Source organism: Caloenas nicobarica, chromosome 8, assembly GCF_036013445.1.
Source record: "Caloenas nicobarica isolate bCalNic1 chromosome 8, bCalNic1.hap1, whole genome shotgun sequence".
In the NCBI taxonomy this organism is placed as follows: Eukaryota; Metazoa; Chordata; class Aves; order Columbiformes; family Columbidae; genus Caloenas; species Caloenas nicobarica.
Window position 1 is genome coordinate 22,601,965 of NC_088252.1, and position 27,243 is coordinate 22,629,207.

A 27,243-nucleotide genomic window follows, 5' to 3' on the forward strand; every position below is an offset into this window, starting at 1 on the left:
CTGCCCCAGAGAGCCCAGGCTGTGTCTGGGCTGTGGGGATGGTGGGACTGGCAGGTGTGGTGAGACAGACCCAGTGCAGGAGAGACAAGGCGTCAAAGTCTGGCAAAGTCTAAGCTGTCACTCTCTTTAGCAGCAAGGAGATGTCTTCTACAGGTTTTGATTTAAGAGCTGAGAGCCTACCGGTCAGATTCTTGAGCCACGATTCATTATTGGGGTTAAAGGCCAGCCAAAAGCATTTTTGCCCCCCTTTACACTGAAGAAAGTGCACTTTAATGGCTCTTGGAGGTGGAAAGTGAGGATGTCCTTCCTCCAGCGCATAAGAGTGGGCGAGAGGACCATCCAGCTCGTGTTTCTCAGGGGCTCTGCTGTAGCTTGGAGGAGATATTTGCCAATTTAACAGCAATGCAAAGGCAGGAGCGTGGGAGGATTCCCATGGGGTGGTGAGTAGGAGTTGATAGTTTGTACCTCACAGACCTCCTGATGTGCAAGAGAAAAGCTGGAGTATTAAGGGCACTTAAAGGCTGTCGTTCCTGCAGACACCACATTATTCCAGTCCACTTCACCTGTGGCTTCTCCTTTTTGCACCATTTCATTTTCTGCTTGACTGCCAATGAAAACAATATGCTATTTTGATAGTATTAGTGGTAGAAAGGCCTAATCAGACCTTTTATTTCCTTGACAATATCTGCCCTGCCTGCCGGGGAGCTGATCCAGCCTGCCTGGCTGGTCATGCAGTGGGGTTTCACAAGGGCTGCAGCACAGCATCCTCCTCCCTTTCCTGATGCTTGTCCCACTTACCAAGCATGAAGGGCTGTGGGAAAAAGTGAGCCTGACTTTGTCATCCTCCTTGCTCTGAACTGACACCTCCTCAGGTTATTCAGTTGGCTGTCACATCTCAGCCGTGGGTTGAAACTTGGCAAAGAAGGTGTTTGGGCAAAGTGTGTGTGTGTGGGACAGGATATAATGGATTTTCCTGTAGGAAGCATCCTGGATTCAGGGACACGAGCACAGGAAGGCAGGTCAAGTTCGCCTTGGTTGGGATGTGTATCCTGTAACAGCTGTGAATCCCAAAAGCAAGGATCTGCTTACTCCATCAGCTCAAAGCTGGCCCAGGCCCGTTCCCGTGGCCAAGGCTGCTTTCTCTTCAGCTTACAGACTCAACCCAAGAGACTTGTCTCCATTTCCCAGCAGTCCCAAAGACAGTCTTTTACCTTAAAAGCTGGCTGGGAGAATTACTATGAAAGGTTCTGCCCTGGAAACTCTGGCTGTGATGCTTAGAGGTGTAATTAATTGTGGTGGTTTATTTTGCATGTTAAACTAGAATTTATACTGGCGAATGCTGGAGTTGTAACATCTGGGTTTATGCTGGGAGCTATGGCAGGTGAGGAGACGTGGCACTTCCCAGACCAGAGCTGAGCTTACTCTGCACGCTGTCCTCACTGGTGTTTCTTTCGTTTTGTTTCATCAGCTTTCAAATTTAAGCCTCCCTGTCGCTTCCTCGCTCCAAAACTACTTCTTTGGCAAGGTCGGGACAGTGAGTCACGGCCGTGGCCCGAGATCCTGCCTCCTGCTTTGGCCGGCAGCGCTGCGGCTGGTGCAGAGCAGAGCTGCTGGTGATGCTCCTGTGTGCCTGCTTGATGCGGGGCTTGGGGGCATTAACCTGGAGCTGGGAGGAGGCTTTGCTGGTGAGAGTAAATTAATAGGTTAATGAGCAAAAACACCTATGCTGATATATGAGCCTAGGCTGTTTCCTAACGTGCTGCTTTCAGGGAGAGGGTTCTGTGTGCTTACTTGGTAATTCCAGCAAACTTTTCCTAAAGGCAGGATGACTCTGAAAAGCAAAACCGTGTGGGAGAAGCATCTGTGCAGATATCTCTTACATCATGGAAATCTCTAACATGCATTGGAAAGTGAAACAAGTTGTAAACAAAGCTGTTCCTTAGAGAATGAATGGGTTTTGCAGAATTTGTGCTGAATAGGGGTAGCCTTTCCATGAGGCTTGTAGGGAACATGGGTTTTGTTCTTTCAGCTGATATCTGAGTATGTACCTTGTGCCGAATCCGCTGCTGGAAGCAGAAACTCAGTTCCAGTTGGCAGCGCTATGAAATTCAAGGTTTCCTGGAGAAATCCCTCCTGGTTTCCAGAATGGCAGGATATTTTGGGCCAGTCATCAAGGGTTTGGCTCCTGCATCCCGTTGCTGAAAAAAACCAGAGGAAGTCAATATGCAGACTCTTAGAAAAACAGTCGGGCAATTGCGTCGATGAAAATGCAAGCGGCTGCTTCTGATAAGAAAGAGAGGGAGAGCAGCAGGAGGGAGGAATGTTTTGTTTCTGGTGCATAATGTTAAATGCAAACAAAAAGCCCCTCTTAAGGACAAAGGAAACTCTCAGAAGCGCTGTAGCCTGCTTGAGACATGCAGAACATGGTCCACAACCTTGAGGACTTCCAGGCTAGCTTCAAGCATCACGTGTGCTGGCCAGACAACAGTGAACCCTTTGAACACATTTTGGGTCAGAGCACTGTTTTCTTGGAGGGGGAAAGGGAAGGGAGGCTGGTGCTTTGGTCTTGTATCAGCAGCCGTCTGTGGTGAGCCCCAGATGCCTTCTGTGGGTGGCACGGCTCGTTGCGGCTCCTCTGCACAGGCTGGTTCCTAAGGGACTGAGGTCTCCCACAGCAGCGGATCTTCTGCAGAGCTATTGCTTTGAAAGGCTTGAGGCTCCTCTGCCATAGCCCTACAATTTTGAAGACAGCTTTTAAAATAATGTGGGAGTCCATGAAATTATCCCGCTGCGATGTGTCAGCTGTTCACACAGCAACATGACAGCATGTCATCACTTATTTCCTGCTTGAGGGATCATAAAGCCTTCTTGCATGATTTGGGCTCATTTGCTTTCCAAAAGCTAAGCTTTATTGTATCCCTCTTGTCCTCGCTGTCCTTCTCTTCTAGACTTTTTCTCTGTTGCCTTTCCTTAAACTCATTCATGAGCTCTCCAGGTTCAGGCTTTCTTAAAAGCCTTCGGTTGTCTTGGGCATGGGAGAAGGAGTTACCCAGCTTCTTGTACTTGGGGCTGCACTGGTCAGCTGGCAGAGAGGACCACTGTCATCAGAGACATACGTAACAACCTTTCCATGGGAGGGCTGGTGAAGAGGACTGATCTGTGCAGCTATTAGGCAGGTAAATCTGACCTCTTTCCCTGCACAGACTGGGACCTGAAGTGCTTGTGAGCCAGCTGACCTGCTGGGCACAGGAGAAAAGTGTGTGACACAGCACACAAGCGTGATGTGGCAATTGCCTTGCAGCCCTGGTTTGAGGCATCCAGGCATGGTGGGCAGCCCTGAGCCGAGCCTGAAGCAGAGTTTGAATCTGGAGCTGCAGTGAGGTGCCCACCCCGTCCTGCCCACACACCTGGGCAAACCAAGGTGCACAGGCACAACTGAGAAGGTCAGCTGGGGCTCTGGCCCTTCCTGGTGCTTCATTCAAACCATCTCTGTTTTTTCCAGAGGATTTGAAAGCTGCTGCTACTGCTGTTGTTCTGGTGTAAAATCCAGCCTGGGGTTGCTGGAAAATTGGAGGTCAGCATTGTCCCTCCTGACCCATCACAAGACAGTGCTTTTTCTGCCACCAGTGCCCCATAAATCAGAGCCTTTTCACCTTGCCAGTGCAAGGACAGGTCTCTGTGCAACCAGGAATCAGACATAAGGACGGTCTCATGCTAAACCCTTTGGAAAGCTGCTGAAGAAGGAGCTTGGCTCAGGTCTCGTGTCAAGTAGGATGAGGGAGGGAAACGTCTCCAGCTTGTTTGTGGTCTGGCAGTCAGAGAGCTTTCTGCTGCTGACACTGGAAACCATTTTTTTTTAGATGTGCATCATTCCTGGGATGTTTCTGCTGCGCGCGCCTGTGCCGCAGCCTGGCAGCGCGAGCTGAGTGCGCTCTACCAGACCTTGAGGGCTTGTGGGTACAGCCCAGCGCCCCCCAACAGGCTGTGGGCTGAGCCATGCCACGCCACGCTTTGCTGCGCTTTGCAATGCAACTTAGAGAGCTGTTCTCCGTTTCATGGGCTTGCGGAGCAGCTTCAACTTGGGGAGCTGCGCGTCCCCATGCAGGGGGAGGCTCAGGAGCACCCTGTGCTGGGGAAGTGCTCCTGAAGAACAGGAGGGGAGGGATGCTGTCATCAGAGAAAGCGTCTGTAAATAATAACTTGGAGGGCTGAATGCAATACTGGTGCTAGCTATGGAGGTTTGCCTGTGCCTCCATTTGCCAACCAAGTCACCATTTAGGTCGTGTCGATTTTGTTCTGTGGCCCGGATATATTTTGGATGGAAAGCTGAGTGTTTCCATTGAAGTTACACCTGCAGTGATTTATGTTTTGAATTAGCTTCAGCAATGACCAAAACACATTTGTCAGAAGTTCTTAATGTTTGTACTTTTTAAAGCTTTTTTTTTTTCTTTCTTTTTTAATTTTAGAAGTATGCTCTGCTTTTTTAGCAGTAGTCTGAGCTGGAAACAGATTAATGTTTTTCCAACAGCTTCTTGAAATGAACAGCTGTTTTGCACTAAATCAAGCAGAAGGACTTTGTGGAAAGTAAGTCCAAAGTTATTCTTTTTAAAAACAAAAACAAAATTAAATGCAATATTATGGTTAGGTGCATGTGCCAGCAGGCTAAGTGAGTAAATGAGACAATAGACTTGTGACTTGGTCTTCCATGTTATATTTAATCCATCAATAGCTGCCTGTAAATTTATGACTAGAACAGAAATGTTGGAAAGTGGTGCAGCTCCCACACTTGGCAGCGTGGGATGCTCTGAGATGTTGTGAGCGGTGCATGATGGTGTGCGGGGCCTGGGACACCCCCCGTTCGCTGCATGGTCTGTGATGCACATCGCCTGCTGCACCCAGAACACGGGCGTAGGGTTTTTGGGAAGCCATACCTACTGGTTAGGCTCTGGGTTTTGTGGATTACTCAAGCTGAACAAGTGTGCCTTGGATCTTGTGGGAGATGAGATATGAAGCTATAGATGATTTCCTAAGTGATGTCTTTTTAAAGTTAATACAGGAATAACCCCTGAGCTGTTTCTAGGAGGCTGCCATACCAGAGAGGCTGTCTTTGGACTGAGATGCAAAATGCAAATCTTTGTCACTAGTTGTGATGGGATTTCTCAGGACTGCTGGTTTCTGGTCAGCTGTTTGGGGAGAGTCCCATGAGATGTCATTGCATCCTGACTACCTCGCTGCCTTCTGCGGCTCCTATTTTGACCTCTGCCCCTCTCAGTTGTGGCCCTGCGTCAACTTTAAGCAAGTTAATGGACCTTTGTGAACCAGATGATGATTAGGATCCTTACCCATAAGGTTTATTAATATACTTAGCCATATTTGCTTTTAAAAATCCCTGCATTGACCTCTCTGTTTCTTTAAGCATTCTATTCTCCATGCCAGCAAAAAAACAGATTTGGTACCAGACAGCAACAGAGCACCCAGCACCCAGAGCACCCAGCCTCAGGCCGGGGAAAAGTTAGAGGCATGGAGTCTGCTAGACGGCAGAGTACCTCTGCCTTCATGTACATCATGTGCTGTCATTGGAGCTGCCTGCAGGTTTTCTTTTATAAATAAATAAATAAACATTTTGAGGGTTCCTGGTTTTGCAAATTGGTTTTTCAACAAAATGGAAACATTTGCGGAAAGCAAGGGTGAATCAACATCTGGCAATTTCCTCAGCTACCAGATTTTTTTCTTTCTTGTGGATAAATGCAAAAAAGAATTTAAGTGAAGTCTTTGTGCACATAAAACCCTCACTGTCCAAGTGTGATTGATTAGGGATGCTTGCTATTTTCCTAATTCTCTTACTTAATCTTGGCATCATCCACCTTTTCCGTCTTGGCTGTTTCCACTGGAGATGAAACGGTTCTTTGCGAAGGGGCAGGAGACACAGACCCACGTCAGAGGCTCCTCAGACAGACGGGCTGCTGTTCCTTGTGGACGGCGGGGGGAGCGGGAAGCCACCCCTCCCTGGCCGCAGCTCAGGGCAGCAAAGCCCTAGTCAGCCTGACCCTATTTGACTTCTTATTTCTATAAACAGCCTTTTATGGTATTTGCCTTTCAAAGAGGAACTAGGGTGTGGATGGGAACAGTGACAAAGAGCCACTTATAAGGATTGAGTGAGCTCTTGCAAGAGACTGGTGCATAATTTTAAGATCAACAGAAAAATCTTGCAATATCTTAAGCCCTGAAATATCATCCGAGGTATTTAAATGCTGTCATTCAGCCTTCCAGCAGCCAGGGCCAGAAGGTTCATGCTCCTGCTTAGCAGGGAAACTGAGTCATGGAGATGCTTAGTGACTGGTAGAAGAACTCCCAGTAAGTCAGAACCAGGGCCAGGAATTAAAAGCAGAAACTCAGACTCCCCTCGGAAGTGCTCGGAAAACACTGGCTTCTGGCAGGAGCATGACTTCATCAGCCATGTCCTCAGCGAGGGCAGACAGCTTCTCATTTTTTGCATACTAGAAAACAGTTTTGCCCCAGACTGTGGGTAATGCCAGGGTGACATCAGTGGTCGGGATGCAGAACGTGTCGGTGCTGTCAGCAACACCAGCCTATGCTCGGGGGAATCCCTGCGAGAGGCACCGCCGCCCGTGAACGCCGCTGTGCGTTATTCCTGTCCGGCTCCCCGCAGGCTCTGGGCTGCTGTTCATCCCGCAGTTGCTGGCAGGGCTCCCTCTCCGGCGGGCTGCCATCCTTCTCTGGAGCCGCACCAAGCAGCTGCTTTCCCCGTCTCAGCAATGCAATAATGGAATAAACATCTGCGTTGTGCCTACAAGCGACACATGGATTCTTTAGGATGTTGTTTACTGGTGCTGGTGAGAGCTGAGAAATGGAGGAGCCAGTGCTTGCGATAGGAAACCCGTGAGGACTGTCCACCACTGTGGATGCTTTTAAGCCCTCGACATGAGGAAAGTTGTGCAGGAGTGTCTCTCTACAGGGTTTCCAGCAAGTGGGGCCACAAGGGTGTCAGAAGTTGGAACCGAACATCGAATGTGTTTAAGTTTGTCGAGGTTGTGGCTGGCATCCAGCCTGGCTCTATCCATGTCTGTGCCCAGTACAGGAATCCGTGCAGACCGTTTATCTGCTCAGAGGTAGATACCGGTGCATTTTGTCTCTGTGTTTGTTCCAGCGGGGAACACAAGTCTCTTCTCTGAAGACCTGTTCTACAAGCAGCTGTTGCAGATGTCCCTGTGCCTGAGCAGCAGCCCATGTGGGATGGGGTGTCAGTCCCTGCCCAAGGACTGAGCTCTTCCCCCACTGCAAAGCCCTGTGCTCCCAAAAGTGCCATCTGCCAGCATCAAATGGGAAGACCCACATTGCTGAAGGGTCACAGAAGTTGCTGTGAGCATGACAGAGCTGTAGAGTCTGGAATTAATACATGTCAGGGTAAGAGGTGCTTTGCCAAAGCACTCCAAGCTTGCAGCACTTCCCTGGTGTGCTGGATCTGCAGGGAAGGTCTGGGCAGACATGCCAAAGAAATACAGGCACAGGCTGGCAATCTCCAAGCCATGTGCATTAGGTACTGTGGGTTATAAACAAACTGCACCACTGGCAACATGTTCGTGAGAGAGGCCAGGGAGGATGGTGGTACAAAAAACCTCAGCTCTGTTTCATTCAGGCTGTTTGTTGCTTTCAGTCTGGTGCATGGTCACCAGTGCTGGAGCAATCAATGGGAAGTGCTGAATCTGATGCTCTGGCCTCCCTTCTGGATTACGAGTCCAGTCTGTGGACTGCTCTTGCCCAAGGTAATAGATTTGTGTCTTATTTCCATCTTTTGGCTGGAAGGAAGAAGAAAGGTGAAGGTACATACCTGTAGGAAAGCAACCCAGAGTCAGAAATGTGGGATGTGCTGCTGATCCGTTCTTTGCAGAGGGCACATCTCTTATTTGCTCTCAAGGAGAGACACATGCCCTGTTCCTCGTGGGTCACCCCTTTGGCCACACGTGCACTGGCCAAACTGGGAGCTGACACATCCCACCCATGCCATTCCACTAACTCTTGCGAAGGGAAAACTGCAGCACTGGGAGGGCGCATAGCTCGGCTCTGCCTTTCTGCAGGCTCTTTCCCAAGCCAGGATAATAGGGTTAGTGAAACTGCCTGGGAACCTTGGTCAGAGGAAGCACAACCCCTTAGGCAAGTCTTCCTCACCTTTTTTCCCCAAGCAGGTTTGCTGTAGGTGGCTCCAACTGGATGCGGCACCTGCAGCTGCTGCTCGGCCGCCCGCCGGGACGGGCGGCAGCTCCTGGGCAGCCGGCAGGGTGAACCCGATGCTGCTGCAGCAGCAGATCTTGTGACTTGCTGCTATGGACATTAACACTCCATTACTGTGCATTTGTAGGGGTTCTTTTATACACTAATTAACCAACAGTTTGATTTGATGGTGATATTCTGAGCTCTGTTAACAAGCAAGCGATTGTAACGCAACATCCCAGCTGGCCCTGTGGCACAAAGGAGGGATTAGAAAGTGCTGCTCTGTGTGCAGCACATGTGGCAAAGGCTTCTTCATCCCCCCACTGGATCGAATGTCCTGATAAAGAAACAGAGCCGAGGGGGCTTTTTTCACTCCTTCGAGGAATGGCGTTAGGAGCTGGTGACCGTGGGATCTGGATCTGATTTGCCATGAGACATCAGACTCCTTACCTGCAAGCTGGGGAAAATGATACCTCTTTGCAGGGCCTCACAGGGCTCTGCTAAGATTAATAAAGGAGGGAGTGGATATGGAATAGCTGTGACATTTTATTGTTATTATTAACGATGTAGAGTGAAGCCAGGGCATCTCTGTGAATAATGTTTGCCTTTTGAGATTTGGCTGCATTTTTTTCCCCTCCCCTACACTCTACTAATCAGAGCAAAGTTTGACTTTGTAGGAGGAGGGCTCAGAAACCAACATTTCCAGTGTCTGAAGAAAAAGTGGAGTGTTTCTTGGTGTAATTAGGTCCAGGCTCTCAGGAAATGAAGGCCGTCTAGTTGATAAGTGTTTAGTAATGATTACCAAGCCATGGCTGAGGAAAGTGTGCAAAGTGTTTTCATTTCAGAAGCAGAAAATCCTGCTGAGACTTGTGATGTGTGTGTCATGTATGGAGGCAATTGTCCCAGTGGTATGCAGCCTTGCTTGCTGAAGCACGAGCCAAATTCACCCTGGTGTAACTCTGGAGGAGACGCTGGAGCTGCACCAAGAGCCTGAGCAGCAGCAGACGCTGCCCGTAACGTGCCCCTGGGCTGAGTGTTGGAGGTGACACTCTGGAGACTGGTGTTACTCTTATCTCAAAGCCAGTAATTCCTCTCTCGAAATAGTAACAATGCTCATGAAAGCTTGGTGAGCTGGAGTAGGGCAAGGGTCACATTTGTAAGGGTAGAATTGCATCCTCACCAAATGAAATACATGTTTCTTCAGTAGTACTGGACAAACTGAAGATGGAAGTGCATGAAGTTCTTCAGCGTGCTTTTGTTCCATGTGTCAACCTCAGCTGCAGCAGTCAGAAGCTCTTAGGAAAGAGGACCTCTCCTCCAGAAGTTGCAGGGTCAGATTTTGCTGAGAACATGTCTGGTAGTCACTATGCTGTGAAATCAGAACAGTCCATCTCACGGCAACATACTCATTCTGCCCACCAGGAGAGCACCCTTGAGACTTGATGTGCTCTTAGTGTCCTGGATGAGAGGGTAGGCTGCGAGGCCCCTCCCCTGCCCTGTTTCATCTGCCTTCATTTCATAAGATGATTTTTTGTGGGAAAACCCATCCCTGTTTTAGTTAGATGGGTTTGAGTTTTAGTGAGACAAATGTTGGAGGAACCTGAGGAAGTTTGCAGTGCTGCTGCAATGGCTCTTGCCTTCCAGGAGTGTAGACATGTGTGCAGGTGTATTTTGCAGCAGCTCCCGTGTCTTCTGAAAACTCTAACAAAAGCTGTTGGTAGGTCTTTCTCAGCCACACTTCTACGCTGTTGAAAATAGTCTTAAAGTCTTCCAAATCCCTTATTTATTGCAGCTTGTGTAAACGTGTTCCAGAAAGGATTACATAGCTTCCCAGAGGATAGGTCCATCAGTGGCTTTTAAGCACAGTGGTCCAGAGGCAAATCCTGATTCAGGAAGCCTGTAAACTGTTGCTTTTGCTGGCGATACCCTGTGTGGAAAGGTCACTGCGTACCTGCTACATCCTTACCCTCTGCCCATGAATGTCCACCCCTGGCCACTGCTGGGGTAAGGTTCCTGGGATACATGCACCCTTGGCCTGAACTAGCTTGGCAGCCCATACAGGTAGTGCTTGCAAGACTTTTCTTTTGCTTTCCAGATCAACTGAGATTATATTGGGGAAATACAGGTGTATTTTTCACTTTCCTCTCTTTCTCTACGAGCATTGCTTCCTTGCAGAAAGTAAATGCAATGACTTGATGCCTGCCCACTAGCGGTGAATCTATCAGATCAGCATAGAAGTTTCTTTTCAAGGATGGCGATTTTCTCCAAAGTCACGTAAGGCATGAGCTCAGCTTGCTTGCCCTTGGCATCAGTCAGTTCCCCTTGTGGTGAACAGAGCCCACCTCTGATTTGTAGATCTTAAATTTTTGCAAAATGCTTGTTGTGTTGGAATGGTGATCTGATGGTTTATTTAATTAAGTGCCCTAACGTCCATCACCATCCTGATGGTCTCCAACCATTCAGCAGTTGTGAGTCATGATCCGTTGGTTTATGATTTAAGCCCTGGAAAAAGGTATTCTAGAAACATTGTGTCTGGAAAAAACATGGTAACTAAAACCATTTTATTGAAGCCTGTCAAGGATTTTGTGTGAGAGAATGATGCATAGATGTGCTATGACTCTGTTTTCTCCTTCAGATTTAAGGTTTGTTTGCTTCTCCCTTTGCTGTCCCGTAGTGGCTCAGAGCAGGAGGAGATAACAACCTCTTTCTCAGATAGCACTGTCCTGTTTGCAGGTCACCCTCAGGACTATGCACTCTGCTTTTCAAACCTTCTGGTGTTAATAAAATAAACTGGCCATAATCACAGTACCTTCTGTAGGAGACGACCTTTCTGTTGCTAGGGGGAGAGGGAGGGAGAGGCTTCAGGCTTGGGACAGGGTTTAGATAAGCCACTTGACAAAACTGGCTGCAAAAAAAGGGCTTATCGTTTAATCACCAGATCAGTGTGGCATTCTGGCTCCAGGATGTTCATGAGTAATCCATGTGTTCTCTCAGAAAGGCGTTTTCTAGGGGCACACGTAGCTGTTTGGGTGATGTTGAGTAACAGCAGACAAGCATATGCATTTTCACACAGGAAACTTTGGCTCTCAAAGGGCATTCAGCAGCTCATCATGTCTGACTCTTTTTAAAGGTGCTGAGCCATTGCTAAACCCTGGAAAGAGAGGAAAGTTTCTGCTGTAAGAATTTTTCTGTTTGTTTCAGATTTTTCTGTTGTGTTTTCCTTAAGTGTTTTGGTAATTGCTTCTATAGAGATGTCAACGTGGAGACAGCTTGGTTAGGAGTCTGCACCAGTGCCTGATGGTGTCAACCAGTGCAGCTCAACTAGTTGCAATGCCCAGGGAGGCAGCATGCTGTAGAAAATTCACATCTGAACTGTAAAGCTGCTGCTTTATGGGTCTCAGAGAGGGAAGATACATAAAAGCAGGAAAAATGCAGAATCTGGGAAACAGAGAATATGTGACAGTTCTGATTTTGGGTCCGGTCTCCGACTTGCTTTGCTGCGTTCTTGCACACATGTTGGAGAAATGTTATCAATCCTTTCCAGGCAGAAGTACGGATGGCCAGAAGTTTGCTGGAATAAGCTGCTTTGCCTTATTCCTTTAGGCACAGGGATGGCATCAGGCACAGTCCCCATGTTATTCACCATCACTTGTGCAGTATTTGTTAATCAATTCAATCACAAGAGTGTAACTCTCCTCCCCTTATTGGGAGAGGAGGTTGTGTGTCGCTGTTGTTTTACTGAAATACTTTACTGATGGGAAGTCTTTTGATAGAGACATATTGCAGTGTGCATTGGCCTTCATCCTCCTTAGAATAAATGCTGTTGTTTGTATTCATACCGATGATTCTATGTTGTGGATTATACTTGTGCAAAAGCACCATTCAGTGTTCCTCTCCCAAGCATACCCCATTCCGCGTCTGCTTCATCACTTCAGTTCTTTCATCACAGATGAGTTTGCCTTGTTTCTGGCCCAAATTGGATGCCTTTGGGTTCCTGAGGTTGGAAGACTTTGTGGAAATGTAGAATATTGTTACGTTCCCGTGGCATCTCTGCTGCTAGAGAGGGAATGTCCTGCCTGCCTGTGACTCATGCTTACATGATGCACCCCCCAGTCCTTTCAACAGCCTTCCAAGTTTGTTTTGTTCTGTTTTTCCCCTAAAAGCGGGTGAACAGTTTTAGCCTTAATCAGATCGAAGCATTCCAGCCTTGACTTTCCTCCCTTCACAGGCAAAGGGCTTCCTCGCTCCTTGCCAGTGGGGTTGGCAACATTCACCTCTTTCCTACCAGGTATTTCTGAGACTCTCTGCAGGGGACCACCTGCTTCTCTGTCAATATATCAGATGAAAGCTCATTATTTGCCTAAGAGGCCGTGGCCGATGGGACTCCTGCTGGTGGTCCATGAGGAGGGGATAGTCATGTTACTGCTTGTTTCCAGCTGCTCAATTTCATTAGCTTAAAACACATGGACTAATCTTTGGCTGATACATTACCAGGTGTGCAATGACTGGGGCTGCCGCAAGGATGCTATAACAGCAGGAGGAAAGACATGCATGAGAAAACCTCCACTCTGTCTGGCTTTATACCCCCACCTTTTATTATCTAGCACTGCTTGTTGCCATTAGTAGGTAAATGTATGGCTTCTCCCATGCTACTTTCCTCCAGGGGCCACTGGCTCATCTCAAATTATCTGATGGAGGAAAACTCTGGAGTGTAGGAGCCTCGTGGGTAACCATCTGCACAGATTCCTGAGGGCTGAATACATCCCACTTTTTCCAGTGAAAATTAAAAGGGAAGCTTTTAGCCTTCAGATTATGCTAGCATCCTCAGAAATAGAGAATGAGCCCATTTCTAGACAGACATGGCTTTTGGAGGTGCTGTTCAGAGCCGTCCCGTGGTCCAGGGTGCAGGTTGTTTTGCATCACGGACTGGCAGTGTGGCTCTGTGTTTGCAGCTGGAGGGAGGGGGACAACTGGCCAGCTCTCTGCTGATAGAAGGCACTTTTTTCTTTGTACAGAGTAGTGTTCTGAAATCCAGGTACTGCCAGCTCCTGTCTGTGATCACAGCTGTCGTGTGCTGGCATAAAGGAAAGAATCCCGTCTACAAGGGGTTTCTTGCCCAAGCTTTAAAAAGACAGTTCTAGTGGTATTTTTTGGTGGTGTGGGGGTTTTTTTGTTTGGTTGGTTTTGGTTTTTTTGGTTGTAGTGTAGTTGTTTGTTTGTCTATTTTGCCAGGAGAGCCCACACTGCATATTCTAGGAATTTTTCCTTGTTGAAAATGTTTCACACACAACTTAGCTGTCATCAGAGTAAGTTAGACAGAACTGAGTGTTTACACAGGGCAAAATCTGGCTCAGAGTATTTTTCACAATCATATGGGAGGTTCAGTAAACACAAACACAGTTCCCACCGCTTCCTCCGCGGATGAATCCTACGATGCCTCAATGTGTTTGAGATTTATGTGGGAATAGTCCTTCCTGCTGGGAAGTGGTTTTGTAAGTCACTTGCTATTGAGTAATCCTCTGCTCCTTGTGCAGCATTTGCTACACCACATGCGCACTGAAGCACATAATGCACAGCCAGAAACGTGTGAAAATCTTCATCCTTATGTGCCTGGGAACACTTTAAGAGGATCGTGTCACAGAGGAAAGAAAGTGTTTCAGTTTAATTCTCTTTCTCAATACCAAAATGACCTTTTCAGATGAGGGGTGCAGTCTGCTTGGCATATGCATGTGTACACTTATGTAAAATACTGCCAGCATTGCCCAAGTGAGAGATTCGTTAGGAAATCTGATTTCTCTCTTGGTTAATTGAAATAATTTGTTCCATGAAGAATATTTAGGTGGTTTGTTCTGTTTAGTTTTAAATTTCCAAGTATCCGCCACTTTCCGGAGACTAATTCAACGTCTAGTCAGCTCTTTTGACCATGTACCTACCAATCTGCGTATGTTTGCGTACTGAAAAATTGCTTGTCGGAATAACAAAAAAACCCCAAATCCTTCCAAAGTTTCCTTTCTCATGAGAACTTTTCTCTGTGCCAATTTTCCAAATTTCTTCTGTTTTGGATTTGGGTCTACCAGAGCAACTGGTGAGCAGGAGCACACAGTGAGGTGTGCTGGGGTGATCTGAGGGAAGCTGTCCAAAGCACATTGGAGGTTTTCTGCATTTTGAAAATGGAGAAGACCTCTGAAAAGATACATGTGGAGCCTCCAGGAAGGCATCGCTACAGCCCCCCATAACACTAGTAGCAAGTAGAAGGGACCAATCCTATTTATCTTAAGTTGTAATACAAGGAACGGGTAAACTCTTTGGAGAGCAGGGGATGGTGTGTTAATGAACTCAAATGCTGTTTCACATCTCTGTCTCTTGGTGCCTATTCCCTACGCTTGGCTAAGGCCCTCTTCTGCCCTATGCTTGCCTTGCTTTCTGATTTTAGTGTTTTCGAGGGGTCAGTGGATGCTGTTGTGGGTTACAGGCAGCTCAAGCATCTTTCTGTGAATGCGTAATCTCATCAGCAGAGGGAAAATTTCCTGATTAACTTCTCTAGAGAATTTCTTCCTTCTCCATTTGCAATAATAAAATAGTTGAGACGAGGTCACATGCTATTTATAGCCATCTCACTGCTACTTGCCTCTACTCACCGAGGCAGTAAGCTCTGCATAGACACAACGAGGTTAATCCTTCATGACACTGAACCTTTTATTTCCCTTGTTATCTGTGCTTACTGACTCTAGAGCCTCCCTCCTCTGCAGAGCCCAGTGCACTAAGCCTTTGATACAACACAGCAGCATTGGAGCTATGGAAAAGTTTAAAAAAACAATATCTGTTCAGCAGACCAAGAGCTGTCTGAAGATTTGGGACTTTGCTTTCTAGGTCAGCCAAATGACTGAAATTTTTTCTCACAAGCTCCATGCCAGGCTCATGCACTCAGCAATTAATGGAGGTTATGTGCAGGTAGATCCCGTCTTGGCACAGCAAGAAATGCTGTGATTTTGATGGATCTTACACATTTTCCAGTGTATAAGCCTTACTTCTCTTCCCCTCCTCAAAAAGTTTTAATTCAAACTATGTCTTAAATGCTGAAGATACTTTAATATAGAAACAGGCTGGATTACAACAGTTGTGTGAATGCATGACAGTTGCCAATACCTGATAAAATGTTCAATGAAATGGCAACTCATTGTCAGTAATAGTCTGAGGCCTTGATTATATCATGTCCTGTGACCCCACATCTCCAGCAGTCAGAATAGATATTGCTTTGGCTATACTCTCTCTAAAATCCTCTGGCTTTTGCACCTCTTTTATCCTTGTTTTTGCCACGCCATGAAAACTGCGGGGTCAGCTGGGAGCACCTGGGCATCTGTAGATCTTCTGGCCACTGCTGCTTCCCCCCCATAAACAGCACTATGTCAGTGTTAACATAAGCAAAGTGGCACTGGTACGGTGCACCATGCCTCCGGCTGCAAGAACAGACTGTAAATCTGTGCAATGTTCCTCTCCCAGACCTGGCACAATGCCTGTTCCACTTTATTATCCCCACTGCCAAGCACCAGGGAGCAAACTTGAAGGACTGCAAGTGTAGGGTCATTGTAGCTAAAACCACGGTCCTGCTGTGTGGTGTATCCCCTAGGGAAGGGGCCAGGGGTTTGTGCAAGCTCGCTGAGCATCTTGGCACAAGAGAAGCTTTGGTCAGAATTCATTCATCTCCAAATAGCAAGGGCAAATGTGAATTCAGAGCATGTGCCTGCATGTGGGGCTGAGCCAGTATGAGCTGTTTTTGGGTGGGCATTAGCGATGAGGTGAATCCTGTTTTGAGAGACACAGCAGCCAAAGTGATGATAAAATCAAACAGCAAGTTAGACATATTCCAGTGTGACAGCTTGTTTCCTCACCATGGCAAGTTGGTGACAGTGGCCTTACAGGTACAAATTAGATTGCTCAACATGGAGTTTTCTGGCTGATACGTGATTTTACAGGTACAAGAATGATGATGAACTATTAAGAGACTGTAAACATTGTATTACGTTTCATCATGCAGCCCACGAAAGCTCCATAAAGGATTTTCTCAAATGTTATCAATGAGAATTGGCATCGATTGTATAGTGATGCTCAAGATGTTCACTCAAGGTCTTTCTCCAGCCCATGTTTGGTCCTGTCTAATGCTCTGATTAAAACTGCCTTCCCAATTCAAGCCACTACTGCAGACTGGAAGTGGCAGTCCCATTGAAGTCCAGGCCAGCACAGTCCCAGATGGGAATGAAACCGAGCATTTGCAATTTGCAGAAATTCTTTAATCTGGGATTTTGCCACTTAAAATAATATTCCTGATTTTCTGTAAAATGAAACACTCCTAACACTAGAATGAGGAAAAAAATATTTTTCAGCATCAAAACCCAAGAAGCACTTGAATGTTGTGTTTTCCCCTTCTTGGCTCTAGCTGTCGGCATGGTAAGATCAAAATGTACAGGGTGTTCCCAGGGCTCTTTCAGTGCTCATGTTCTGATTTTGTGTGTCCTCTCTGGCCTAAATACATGGGGTTTGGTGCAAAGCTGCAGTGATAGTCCAGTGATCTCATTCCAGTGGGATGAACAAGCAGACCTTAGAGCATATACTAAGGTTGTGCTTTTACAGTTGTCATTTTTTCTTTGCTGATTTTCATTCAGTGATGGTTGCACAAAGATCAAAATCTCCTTGTGTTTCATGCTTGCATATGCTTATGGTCCCTGAACTGCTTGCCATCTAAATAAACAAAGTTATTACCCTGTGGGAGAAACACTATTATTTTTATTGTTATTCATTTAAAACAATGGAAAATCAGGCACAAAGAAAACAAAACTTTTTTTCCAATGACTGCACAGCGAGATTGAGACAGGGCCAGGAACTGAGTCCAGGTGTCCTGAGTCCCAGCCCAGACCTTTAAACACCAAAATGTCCTGCTCCTTGTGAATTCAGAGTGTTTTGGCAAAGGTTTCCCCAGAGTGTTTCATAACTAATGTCAGTGCTAGTCTCTGAACATGTCTTACCAGTTAGGAATTTGCTTTTATATACACACATCCACTTAAAAACTCCCCAAAACTTAGCAGCTGTTGGCTTCTTTGTGTTACTTGAATGTTTCTAAGGCAAATATGGGACATGATAAATTGAAAAGTGTTGAGTTGAAATGTTCTACTTTGAGTCTACTTAGCAAAATCCAAAGGTCACCTCTGCTGCAAAGAGCCAGTAGGACTAGACACAGTATGAGCCTTTTTTCAAGGGTGGAAAAGGGATTTTCTGTTGTGTCTAGAAATCAGACTCTTCCTATCTTACAGGGCTGGATTTTATCCAGGAAGAACTAAACCCATCCTAGGATCTGTGACAATTTTTGACAGCTTTCTGAAGAGAACGTCCAACAACAGACTATTGCAACACATCTCAAAGGACGCGTTCCCTGGCTGAGACACATTTGGTCCCTTTTAAGTTTGCACAGGCAGGATGCTGCCTGTGAATATAAGTCTGTGGTATCAAAGAACGTGATTCTCCTGAGCAGCTCAAATAGTGGCTTAATGGCAGCCCTCTGGATCAGGTCAGCAGCTAATGTGTCTCCAACAAACCTCTTGCCCCATCTCCACCTCTCTAATTACCAGCTGCAGCAGCAGTCCCACTTACACACAGCATGACCTGAAAATTCCCATAATGAGATGCTCTAGTTGGTCCTTTATCCTGTATCAGGTGCTGCCCAGCTGTGATGAGCTTTTCCGGGATGGGATTATGTTGAGACAAGCTTTTTCAGGATGGGATGTATGTTTCTGAATAGGAATGTCTCTTTTAAAAAAAAAAATAAAAAGAAAAAGATTTCTACACTGAAGGGGTTCGGGGCTTTTTTGGTGCTGTCCTGGATAAAAATTTCTTGCAGTCATTTTGCTCACCTGCTGGGAAGCCAAGGGATTATTTTGTAAAGTGGTGTCCTTAGGAAAACTCAAAGTGAAAGACTGGAATAGACATCATTTTTCCAGTAAAAGCTGGCTTCCCGTCCTACATTGTCAGCACAGAGCTAATCCTGAAAAACTTCTGAAGTTTACACAAGGCAAATTTTTTGCGTTTCTGTGGGCACTGCAGCACAGCGGTGCTTTGGTATTCAAAGGGCAGATCTGGGGAGTGGTCTGAGATGCCATCTGACCAGAGCTTTCATCTTCCTTTTGGAGGTATTCACGCGTGCTTCTTCGGCCAGCTCTGCCCGGGCTTTTCTAGGAGCTACACAAGCAATTTTGGCTGTGCTGGAGCACCAGACAGGGTTTAGGAGAGCGCTCGCCTGGTGTCGCTCTGGCTGGCAGCGATGGCTGGGCTTTTCCTCCAAAAGGTCTTCATGTATCCAGGCACCTGCTTTCAAAACATCTCCGTGCTCCAGCAAGCAACGTGGGAACATGTCTGGGATGGCTGGTCAGATGTAAAAGTGCCAATTTCACAAATCCCCTGGTAGATTTGGGTGTCTACTCCTATTCAGTGTCTTCCTCTCAGAATCACTCAGGCATCCCTGACAAGCTCAGCCAGTGATTTCCAACAGCCGTGATGTCTCCAGTTGCCACCAGTTTGACTCAGGGTAGCCCCTTTGTTTGCTCTGCAGACTGTGTTTGCACTCCTACTTATCTAAACAGCCCCGGAGCACAGATGAAAGCACCGGGTGCTTCTCTGGGGGATTCACTGTGTGCTGGAAGGTTCAGCGGGTATCTCGGTGTGCTCTGCATCATCCTGCATCCCTCACTTTAAAACTGGGCTCCCAATCACCATCGTCTATCTATCTGTCTAGTCTATCTGTCTGTCTGTCTATCTATCTGTCTATCTATCTATCTATCTATCTATCTATCTATCCTGGTTTTTTAATGCCAAAGTTGTTTTCAGCAGCTTGCTGCACTTTCTAATTCCACCTTGTTTTGAGGAAAAGCCAAAGGAAACCTGTTACAGCATTTGCTGCTTGGAAATGGTGTTTGAGCATGGAGATTCAAAGGGCACTGGCTGCTTCCTTCACAGCTAAATCACACTCCCTCTTCACCATTGGGGAAGGTTACCTTGCAAAAATAATACGTGTCCTTACTCTGTATTTGCCTGAATCTTGCCAAGCTTTATGTGCAGTAGGAAAGGAGGCATCATTCTGCCCGTTAAACAACTATTTTATTAATGCTGTCAGACAGCTCCACTTCCAAAATAGGAACAGATTTGTTAAGTGATTTGGTGTGGGCTCGGTGTTTCCAGGAGGACTGTCCTTGTCCAGCTGAATTGAAGCTGTTGCTCTTGCCCTGCTACAGCTGTTCCTGCTCAGAGCAGCGTTTGGCATAAAAAAAGACTTTATGCCATGCTGTTGGTGCAACCGAGTGACCTGCACAAATCCTTTGTCTTTTTTTCCCTTAGTATTTCCCCACAAAGCTTTCACAAGCAGCACATGCAAAAATGCCATAGAATGTACATACTCAGGAGCATCCCTCAAGGAGAAGCTCCCATGATTTCATCCAGATATCAATCCTACTAGATTCAGCAGGAGTTCATGTGCTATTGGATGCGCGTGTTAATTTTAAAGATGGTTAAAAACACATTTGCCAAGGTAACAAGCAACCTGCTGACAAGGTATTTTCAGTTCAGCCACATCTCTGAAGATAATCGTATGTCAGAGATGAAACTAATAATTATATGCCTCGCTGATGATGAGCGTATGATTTCTTTAACTCCCTAAGAAATGCAGGGTACTAGGCAGCTCACGAGGGCTCACTGAAAACATCCTTGAGTCTTCCTTGTGGCTTGGCTGAAAGGCAAGGTGTAGTCGATGCTCATTAAGTGCATACAAGTATTCATCCAGAGCTAAGCAGCCCCAAGGAAGCCACCATTGTCTCCTGGGGAGGAGCAGGATCTTGAGGGCAGCCGTGGCTTCACTATAGCTCACACAGCCTCTTTGCCCTTCTCCAGGCATAGGATAAGAGGGTGTGAAGCACATGCTTTTCTGCAGCTCTCTTTTTCAGTTCTCATCTTTTTGCCGATTGGGTTTTCTGGTGGGTACGTCTGCAGGTTTCTGCAGGTGAGCTGCCACACTGTGACGGCAGCATAGCGTGGATGTGCCTGAGCTCACTGGCTCTGGTGCCTCAGGAAGATCCTAGCAGCAGTGGCACGGGGTTTGATATGGGTTTTGCTGTCAAGAAGAAATTTGGACATAGCCTTGCCAGGGCTGGCATTAGCTTGGTCCTGGATAGCAGGCTTGGGTGAGCCTGCTCAGACTGCAGACATATCCCAGGGCTCTGCACCTTGCTGGTACTCAGTGGCATTTGCTTTCTTTCAGGAGCAAGTGCATTAGCCATGGAAGTAGCCTCTCTCCTGCTAGGTCATGCAGATGTTTCATCTGAACATCTGTCCTCCTCCCAGCTGCTGTAGGTGTGTTTAGCACTAGAATTTGTTTGTTTACGAGGCTTTCTCCAGGGTGAAACTACTGTCCAGTCTCAGTTCTGAATCTCTAAATCTGAAGCGACTTGATGAAACTCTTCATATCGCTGCTACTATCAGCAGAGTCTGGCCTTTTGCAGCTATACACAGCTGACCTTAATAAATGGTCCCAAGTCCCCATTTACAAGCAGAGGCCCTTAGCCTGGTTGTAGCTCAGCCTCCAAGGCTTGTAGAGAGAGCAGTCCTAGCACCTGCTTTCCTCTCCTCTCTCCGTCTCATATCTCATGAGAGCATCTCTTTGTGTGGCACTGTGCAGGGGGTTGGAGTGGCTGAGTTCGGAGGATGTGCAGCTGGAAAACAAGCTGGACCCTGTCGCCAATAGACCACGTTGCAGACAGATAAGTGACCTGTCTGGCTCTCAGGAACTCCAGATCTTCTGATTTCCCTTGTACTGGGCTTTAATCTCACTTTAGCTGTTTTCTTTAGCCTCTCCATTCAGGTTTTCCTTGGTTATCCCATCATTGCCCAGTCCAGTGATGTCAAAAGGGTGTCAGGGGTACAAGTGTCAGAGTGTACTGCATAAAATGCTGTATTCACTGTCCTACATCACCAGCTTGTGGTCTTTCTTATCTTGTTACAGATGAACAAGCTGGAGGAGGCAGCAAATGCAGCTCACACCTTCTTCATGGCAAACCCTGAGCACATGGAGATACAGCAGGACATTGAGAACTACAAAACCACGGCAGGGAAGGTCAGCTTGGTTGACCAGGAGGCCAGGCAGCACATGGTGAGTCTGAGCTAAAGAAGTACCCAGGTTAAATGTCAGGCAGTGTGGAGAAAAGAGATTTAGGAGGCCAAGAGAGCATCATCTATGAATGGGGAGATTCTTGCCAAGGTCCATATTACAATATAGCAAAACTCTTCAGTACTCTTCTTTAAGTCAAGCCAGCTCCTGCTTTTTGAAGGCACCCTCTGATCTTTATTTGATGGCTACATCTTCAACCTGGTCCCTCTCTTTAGGGAACTCTGGGGTCACCTGTGGCTGTGAACACACACCAGCAGGCAGCTTTGATGGATGCCTCCATGGACACTGACAGACAGATCTTGGCTTCTGTGTGTTTCTTTTGAGCTGGGTTGTCCCACCTGGGCAGGATACATGCACATGAGTGACTGCTGGTGAGGGTGCAGGGTGGCAGGCAGAAGAGTGACAGCTTTTCCCACCTTCCCAAAGTGAAAGGCCAACACAAATGCCAGGGCCACCCCCAACTTTCTGATTTCACAAGACACAAGGAAGGAGAAGTGGCAATTTGGTGTAATTAGCAGAGGTTCTAAGACAGATTTGCCTGCGTCAAGTGCAGTCTTTGCCCTTGGCATTCAGCATTGGTGGACAGGAGGGCTAAAACAGGGAAAAGGAGTGGTTTTTCACATAATGCATAATCCAACAGTGGCACTGAGCATGCCCTAAATATGGAGGACTTCAGAAGGGCATTTAGGCAGGTTTACGAGGTTCCACCAGTCCAAAAGTCCATTGATGGATTGAATGTGGTTTAGTACAACCACTTACATCTGGTAGGTACCAGGGGAGGTTGTTCTGCCCCTGCCTGCTTGTACCTTTTATTGAAAATCACCTGCAGTTGGCAAGGGCAGGATGCTGTGGTCCAAGCAGCATAGACTGCTCACAGTCTTCTGCCTCTCTACTTTGCAGGAGGACTACAGTGCTGGGGTAAGGCACTACGACAAGGAGGAGTACGAGCTGGCCATTGACTTACTGGAGCGTGCGTTGAAAGGGTACTACTCTGAGGATGCAGATTGCCAGATCATGTGTGAGGGACCGCAGAAATTTGAGGAGCATGAGTACCTGGAATATAAGGCTGGTCTCTACGAAGCTATTGCAGGTGAGATTTTTTTGTGTCTTTAGGGCTCTCACCCTTGGCCCTGCAATGTTTTTAGTTATTGAGTTTGGGCCTTTGGCTGGAATTGGTGAAGCGTCTTCCCTTCTATCACTGGTCCTGGTGAGTAACACTGCAGGAGGCACTTGTAAGGCCAGAAGATGTTAATGCAGAGGACAGGGGACTAGAACCTCTTATTTTAGTCCTGAATGGAAGCTGGTCTGGAAGAATTGCATTTCCAGATGTGTGGAGCATTTTCAGATTTCTGTAAGAGCTGGAAGTATACGTGCTTTAACATAAACTGCCTTGGTTTCCCCCTGTACGCTGTCTCAGGTACCTCACTGGAATATAGACATTGCTGGCCCCTGTTTATATTTTCTCTTTTTTTTCAGTGCATATGAAGAGAGCAGCTGAGTCCTCTTGGCCATGCTCCAAATAGTCAGGAAAGTTGCCAAAAAGGCTCAGAACGTAGATTTCCTCCCTGTCCAAAGGGATGGATTTGTCATTAGTGGAGGCCCACCTAATTATGATCTTCATTGAAATCTCTGGAGATAACTGAACATTGCTAAGTAATCTTCACATTTGCATGTGTGGCTCTGAGCTAGAGAGGATTAAAATGGTTCATTCTCAGTAGAAATGAGATTACATTTAATTAGTCGTTAGGGAAAGAAGAGCAATAAATTAAGGTTTGTTTGGTGACAGAAATCTTATTTATCTGCTCATGATCTTGGAGTTGCATCAAGCTCTGGAGTTTTGCTTGTTGTGTGGAAAATACTTCGTTCAGATGCAGATTGTTTTTTGGTTTTGCGTAATTCTGTTTCTGTCAAGACAGGAAATCTAATTAAAGTGACCGAGCTGAGAAACCACCAACATACTGGATGGGAAGCTGCCTTTGTTGGCTTTATTTACCCATGCAAAAAAAAAGAGAGAAATGTTGTAAGGGCTGACTTGGTACCAGTATAGCTGTCAGCTGCTCATGCCTGCTTTTAAAGCCGTGAACAGGGCACCAATGGCCATATCAAGCCCTCCAAGAGAGCAACCTTCAGTGGCAAAGGAAACCAACCTTCCTTTTTACTGAAAGCTGCTGCTCATGGAACAGGTTTTGGCCTTCGTTAAATTATTTTTGTGCTGTGCAAGTCAAGTGCAGCCCCAGTGAGCAGAGAAGGTGTTTCTATGCTAGACCATGAGGAACACAGACATGGTCATGGTGTGGTGGTCACCCAGCACGTCACCTGGGAGGGAGAACAAGCCAAACGGTCTCTGCAAGTGGTGTGCCTGCGAATAACAACTCCAAAAGCCAGGGTTGTTCAGGCAGCCAAAAAAACAGGGAGGTGAGGGCACACGGAGGCAAATAAGCTGCATAGTGCAACTGCTTTCCTATAGGGAACGGAGGGAACATTATGGGACAGCTTAATCCAGTCATTATCCCCAGACCAAAGACGCTCAGCCTCAGATGTTTCAGCAGGGAGTGGAAACACTAATACACTAAGAAAAGAGAGTTTGCTTCCTTGAAACTAATTTCTTTTTTCAGTCTCAGAGTGGATTGCTGTGCTGCTGTGTGGGGTTGAAATGCTCTCACCTCTCCACTCTAGGGACAGATGCATTTCAGTGGATTGATTCCAGTTTATATCGCCTGTTTTCAGGGCACCCTGACAATACCAAGAAAAAGCAGTACTTCTCAGTGATGAATTAATCCAGATCTAGGATGCTTAAGTATGTTTAAATTACAACAAAGTTATTTATGTCCCTTTCCTTCTTTCTTTCCTTAATGTAATACCCTGGATGTGTACAGTAAATCAGATAACTACTCAGACTACCTGCCCAGAGCAAATGTTTTGAGTTTCCACTTGATTTCATCAAAAATTCCTCAGGCTGTTTTTTTGGCAGCTCTGAGAAATGCTTTGGTAGCTGAGCATATGGGTTTTTTTCCAAGCCTGTGTTTGTTTCTTGAAGTTTTTAATGGTGTACGGAGACAGAGCAAGTAAGTAGATTTGAAAGTACATTGCAGCAAAGGCTCCAAACTGGAATCAGATGTCACTGTTGGCTTCAAAATTGTACAGCTGATACAACGCCTATATTGTGGACTCCCACCAATTAAGAAACCTTGCTGATGGCAGATGTTTACCACGTGCTTGCGTTTCCCTGGGAGACCTCATCTTTGAGAAGCAGCAAACATGGGGATTTTGCAGCTGATATTTGGACCTTAGACCTTTCGGTCACACCGCGCAGGCACCTTGCTCAGCTGTGCTTGGAATCTGCACCAGCCCCTCTTGCCTACACCTCCCTGTGCCCTCGGGAGCTTTCTTGCTGCAGAAAAGGAGGGGATTGAAGATGAGCTGAAGGAAGGCAGCGTGGAGGTGAATTTGATGTGGCAGCACGTGTGGCCATTCTGTCTTCACGTCTCCACTTGCTTTGTGGGTGTCCTCCCCTTTGGTTCGGCTCTTGGGGTCGAAGAGCCACCTGCCACCTGCATGTCCCCGCACCCATCTGGTTTTCCTGGGCAGAAGCAGCAGCTCCCGACACACACAAAAAGATGCTCAAGCTCCCCCTGCAGTTTGACAGAAGGAGAAAGGCATTTCTCAAGAGAGGCAAAAACGTGACTGCAACTCTATTTGCTTTGAGAAGGATCATGAGCTTTTTCTCTGGGTGCACAGTAGCCTGCTGGACTACAACTGTGTGAGTTGTGTGTCCTTCAGTTGGGGAGATCTAGCCTCTGTCTGTCCTCGTCTCAGCACCGTCACCGTCTTTCTCAGTTCAGACCGTTTTCTCTTTCTTTTCTTGGCAGATCACTACATGCAAGTCCTGGCTTGCAAACATGACTGTGTCCGAGAACTCGCCACACGGTCAGGCCGTATCTCACCAATCGAAAATTTCCTTCCCCTCCATTACGACTACTTGCAGTTTGCCTATTACAGAGGTAAGGGCTGTCTGTGTTCCTCATAGTGCTTGCTGGGTTTTGTTACATTTTGTACAAGTTTGAATTACTTCATGTGGAAATCAGGATATTTCCCCATGTCTGTGCTACTGTGATCCAGTGACATGGTCTGAAATAGTCAGGAAGAAAAGGACATTGGAAATTGTCTCTTCAAAAGTCCTTTTCCTTTCAGGTTGACTGAAATGCAATTAAGTATTTTTGTAAAAGTGTCTAAAAACATCAGTCAGGTTTTAAAAGCCCAACCTTTAGCTTAAACATTATTATTCTTTAAAGAAATCATGCTTATTTTTATGGCACTTTCATTTGCCTTTTGATATTAAAGTTCTGGGGATATATATGTTTCGCATTTTCTGAAACCAACTGATACATTTTCTAAGTTAATATATAACGGACACACAAGTTAGCCCAAGCTTATCCCAAGATGCCAATTTTTTATAATTACCAAATATTTTAAGATTCACAGTAAAGTTTCAGGGGTTGGCAACGTTGCAAAGTATCAGGAGTTGGCAATGCTATAGAATATTTTCAATTGTGTGGTCCTATATGGCATTTTGTTATGTTCTGTTACATAAAATCTAGGCAGAATTTTGCTATCTCAGGCTTGTGCTAAGAGCTCTTTCTGAAAAGGGCAGAACGTGGGAGAGTCAAAATTGCTACTCCAACTCAAAGCTTCTTTATTCATCAATGCAACGGGAAGAAAGCTGGAGGAGTCAGCAATGTTTTGTGCGTGGTGTACAGGCTTTCTTATTCCCCTGCCCAACTAGAGGTTTCATGTGGTGGGTAAAACCCTGCAGAGCCCTGAGAGACGCTGCACAGGGGAGAGGCAGTTTGCTGCCAGGCAGCATCCCTATGCTGTCCACACAGTTGGATCCAATTTGGATGCCCTCCGACCTGTGCATGGCCGCAGAGAAGTTGTCCCTCTGTGCCACAGTTTCCCTGCAAGTGAAACGGAGTGGTTAAGACAAAGTTGCATCAGAAGAGCCTTGTGAAGTGCTGGGCTCACCCTTCAGCTGATGAGGAGCTCAGGCTGTGCCTCTCCTCGCTCTGCCCGCCATGTTCTGCATGAGCCTCCGGCACTGCCAGGTGGGGCTGTGTCCCTCTCTGCCACCCCTGACAACTGTTGTGTTGCCTCCCAGTTGGTGACTATGTGAAAGCCCTGGAGTGCGCCAAGTCCTACCTCCTCTTCCACCCGGACGATGAAGATGTCTTAGAGAATGCTGGTTATTATGAGGGCCTCTTGGAAGGTATGATGGATCCAGACACCATCAAACCCAGGAAGGTGAGAGTCTTTGGTGGGAGGCTTTAACAACTACAACCACCTGAAAGGACGTTGAGGCGAGGAGGGTGTCAGTTTCTCTTCCCAGGTAACAAGTGATAGGACAAGAGCAAATGGCCTCAAGTTGCGCCAGGAAAGGTTCAGATTGGATATTAGGAAAAACTTCTTCACAGGAAGGGTTGTCAAGCATTGAGACAGGCTGCCCAGGGAAGTGGTGGAGTCACCATCCCTGGAGATGTTTAAAAGACTTGTAGATGAGGTTCTCAGGGACATGGTCTACAGGTGGACTTGGCAGTGGAAGGTTAGCAGTTGGACTTGATGATCTTAAAGTTCTTTTCCAATGAAAATGATTCTATGATTCCAGGAAAAGCATCAGCTGGAAATAAAAGCAACTTTCCCACAGTGGGACCACTTTGAAAACAGATGTGGAGGTGCTGGACTAGCTGGCAATGCTAATTGTCTGGGTGCAAATCCAGAATCACTGGTCTGAGGGAGAAGCTCAAGGATCTTTTTTAAAT

At 46.6% G+C, this 27,243-nt stretch overlaps 1 protein-coding gene across 1 annotated transcript in view; it reads left to right on the forward strand.

Annotated features, from left to right (window-relative positions):
* P3H2 (prolyl 3-hydroxylase 2) overlaps nucleotides 1-27,243 on the forward strand; it is a 70,308-nt gene that overhangs the window by 32,916 nt on the left and 10,149 nt on the right. The window contains exons 2-5 of the mRNA XM_065639833.1: nucleotides 21,266-21,412; nucleotides 22,331-22,520; nucleotides 25,300-25,431; nucleotides 26,586-26,728. Of these exons, the coding sequence (XP_065495905.1) occupies nucleotides 21,266-21,412; nucleotides 22,331-22,520; nucleotides 25,300-25,431; nucleotides 26,586-26,728 (612 nt within the window). The remainder of the gene's footprint in view (nucleotides 1-21,265; nucleotides 21,413-22,330; nucleotides 22,521-25,299; nucleotides 25,432-26,585; nucleotides 26,729-27,243) is intronic.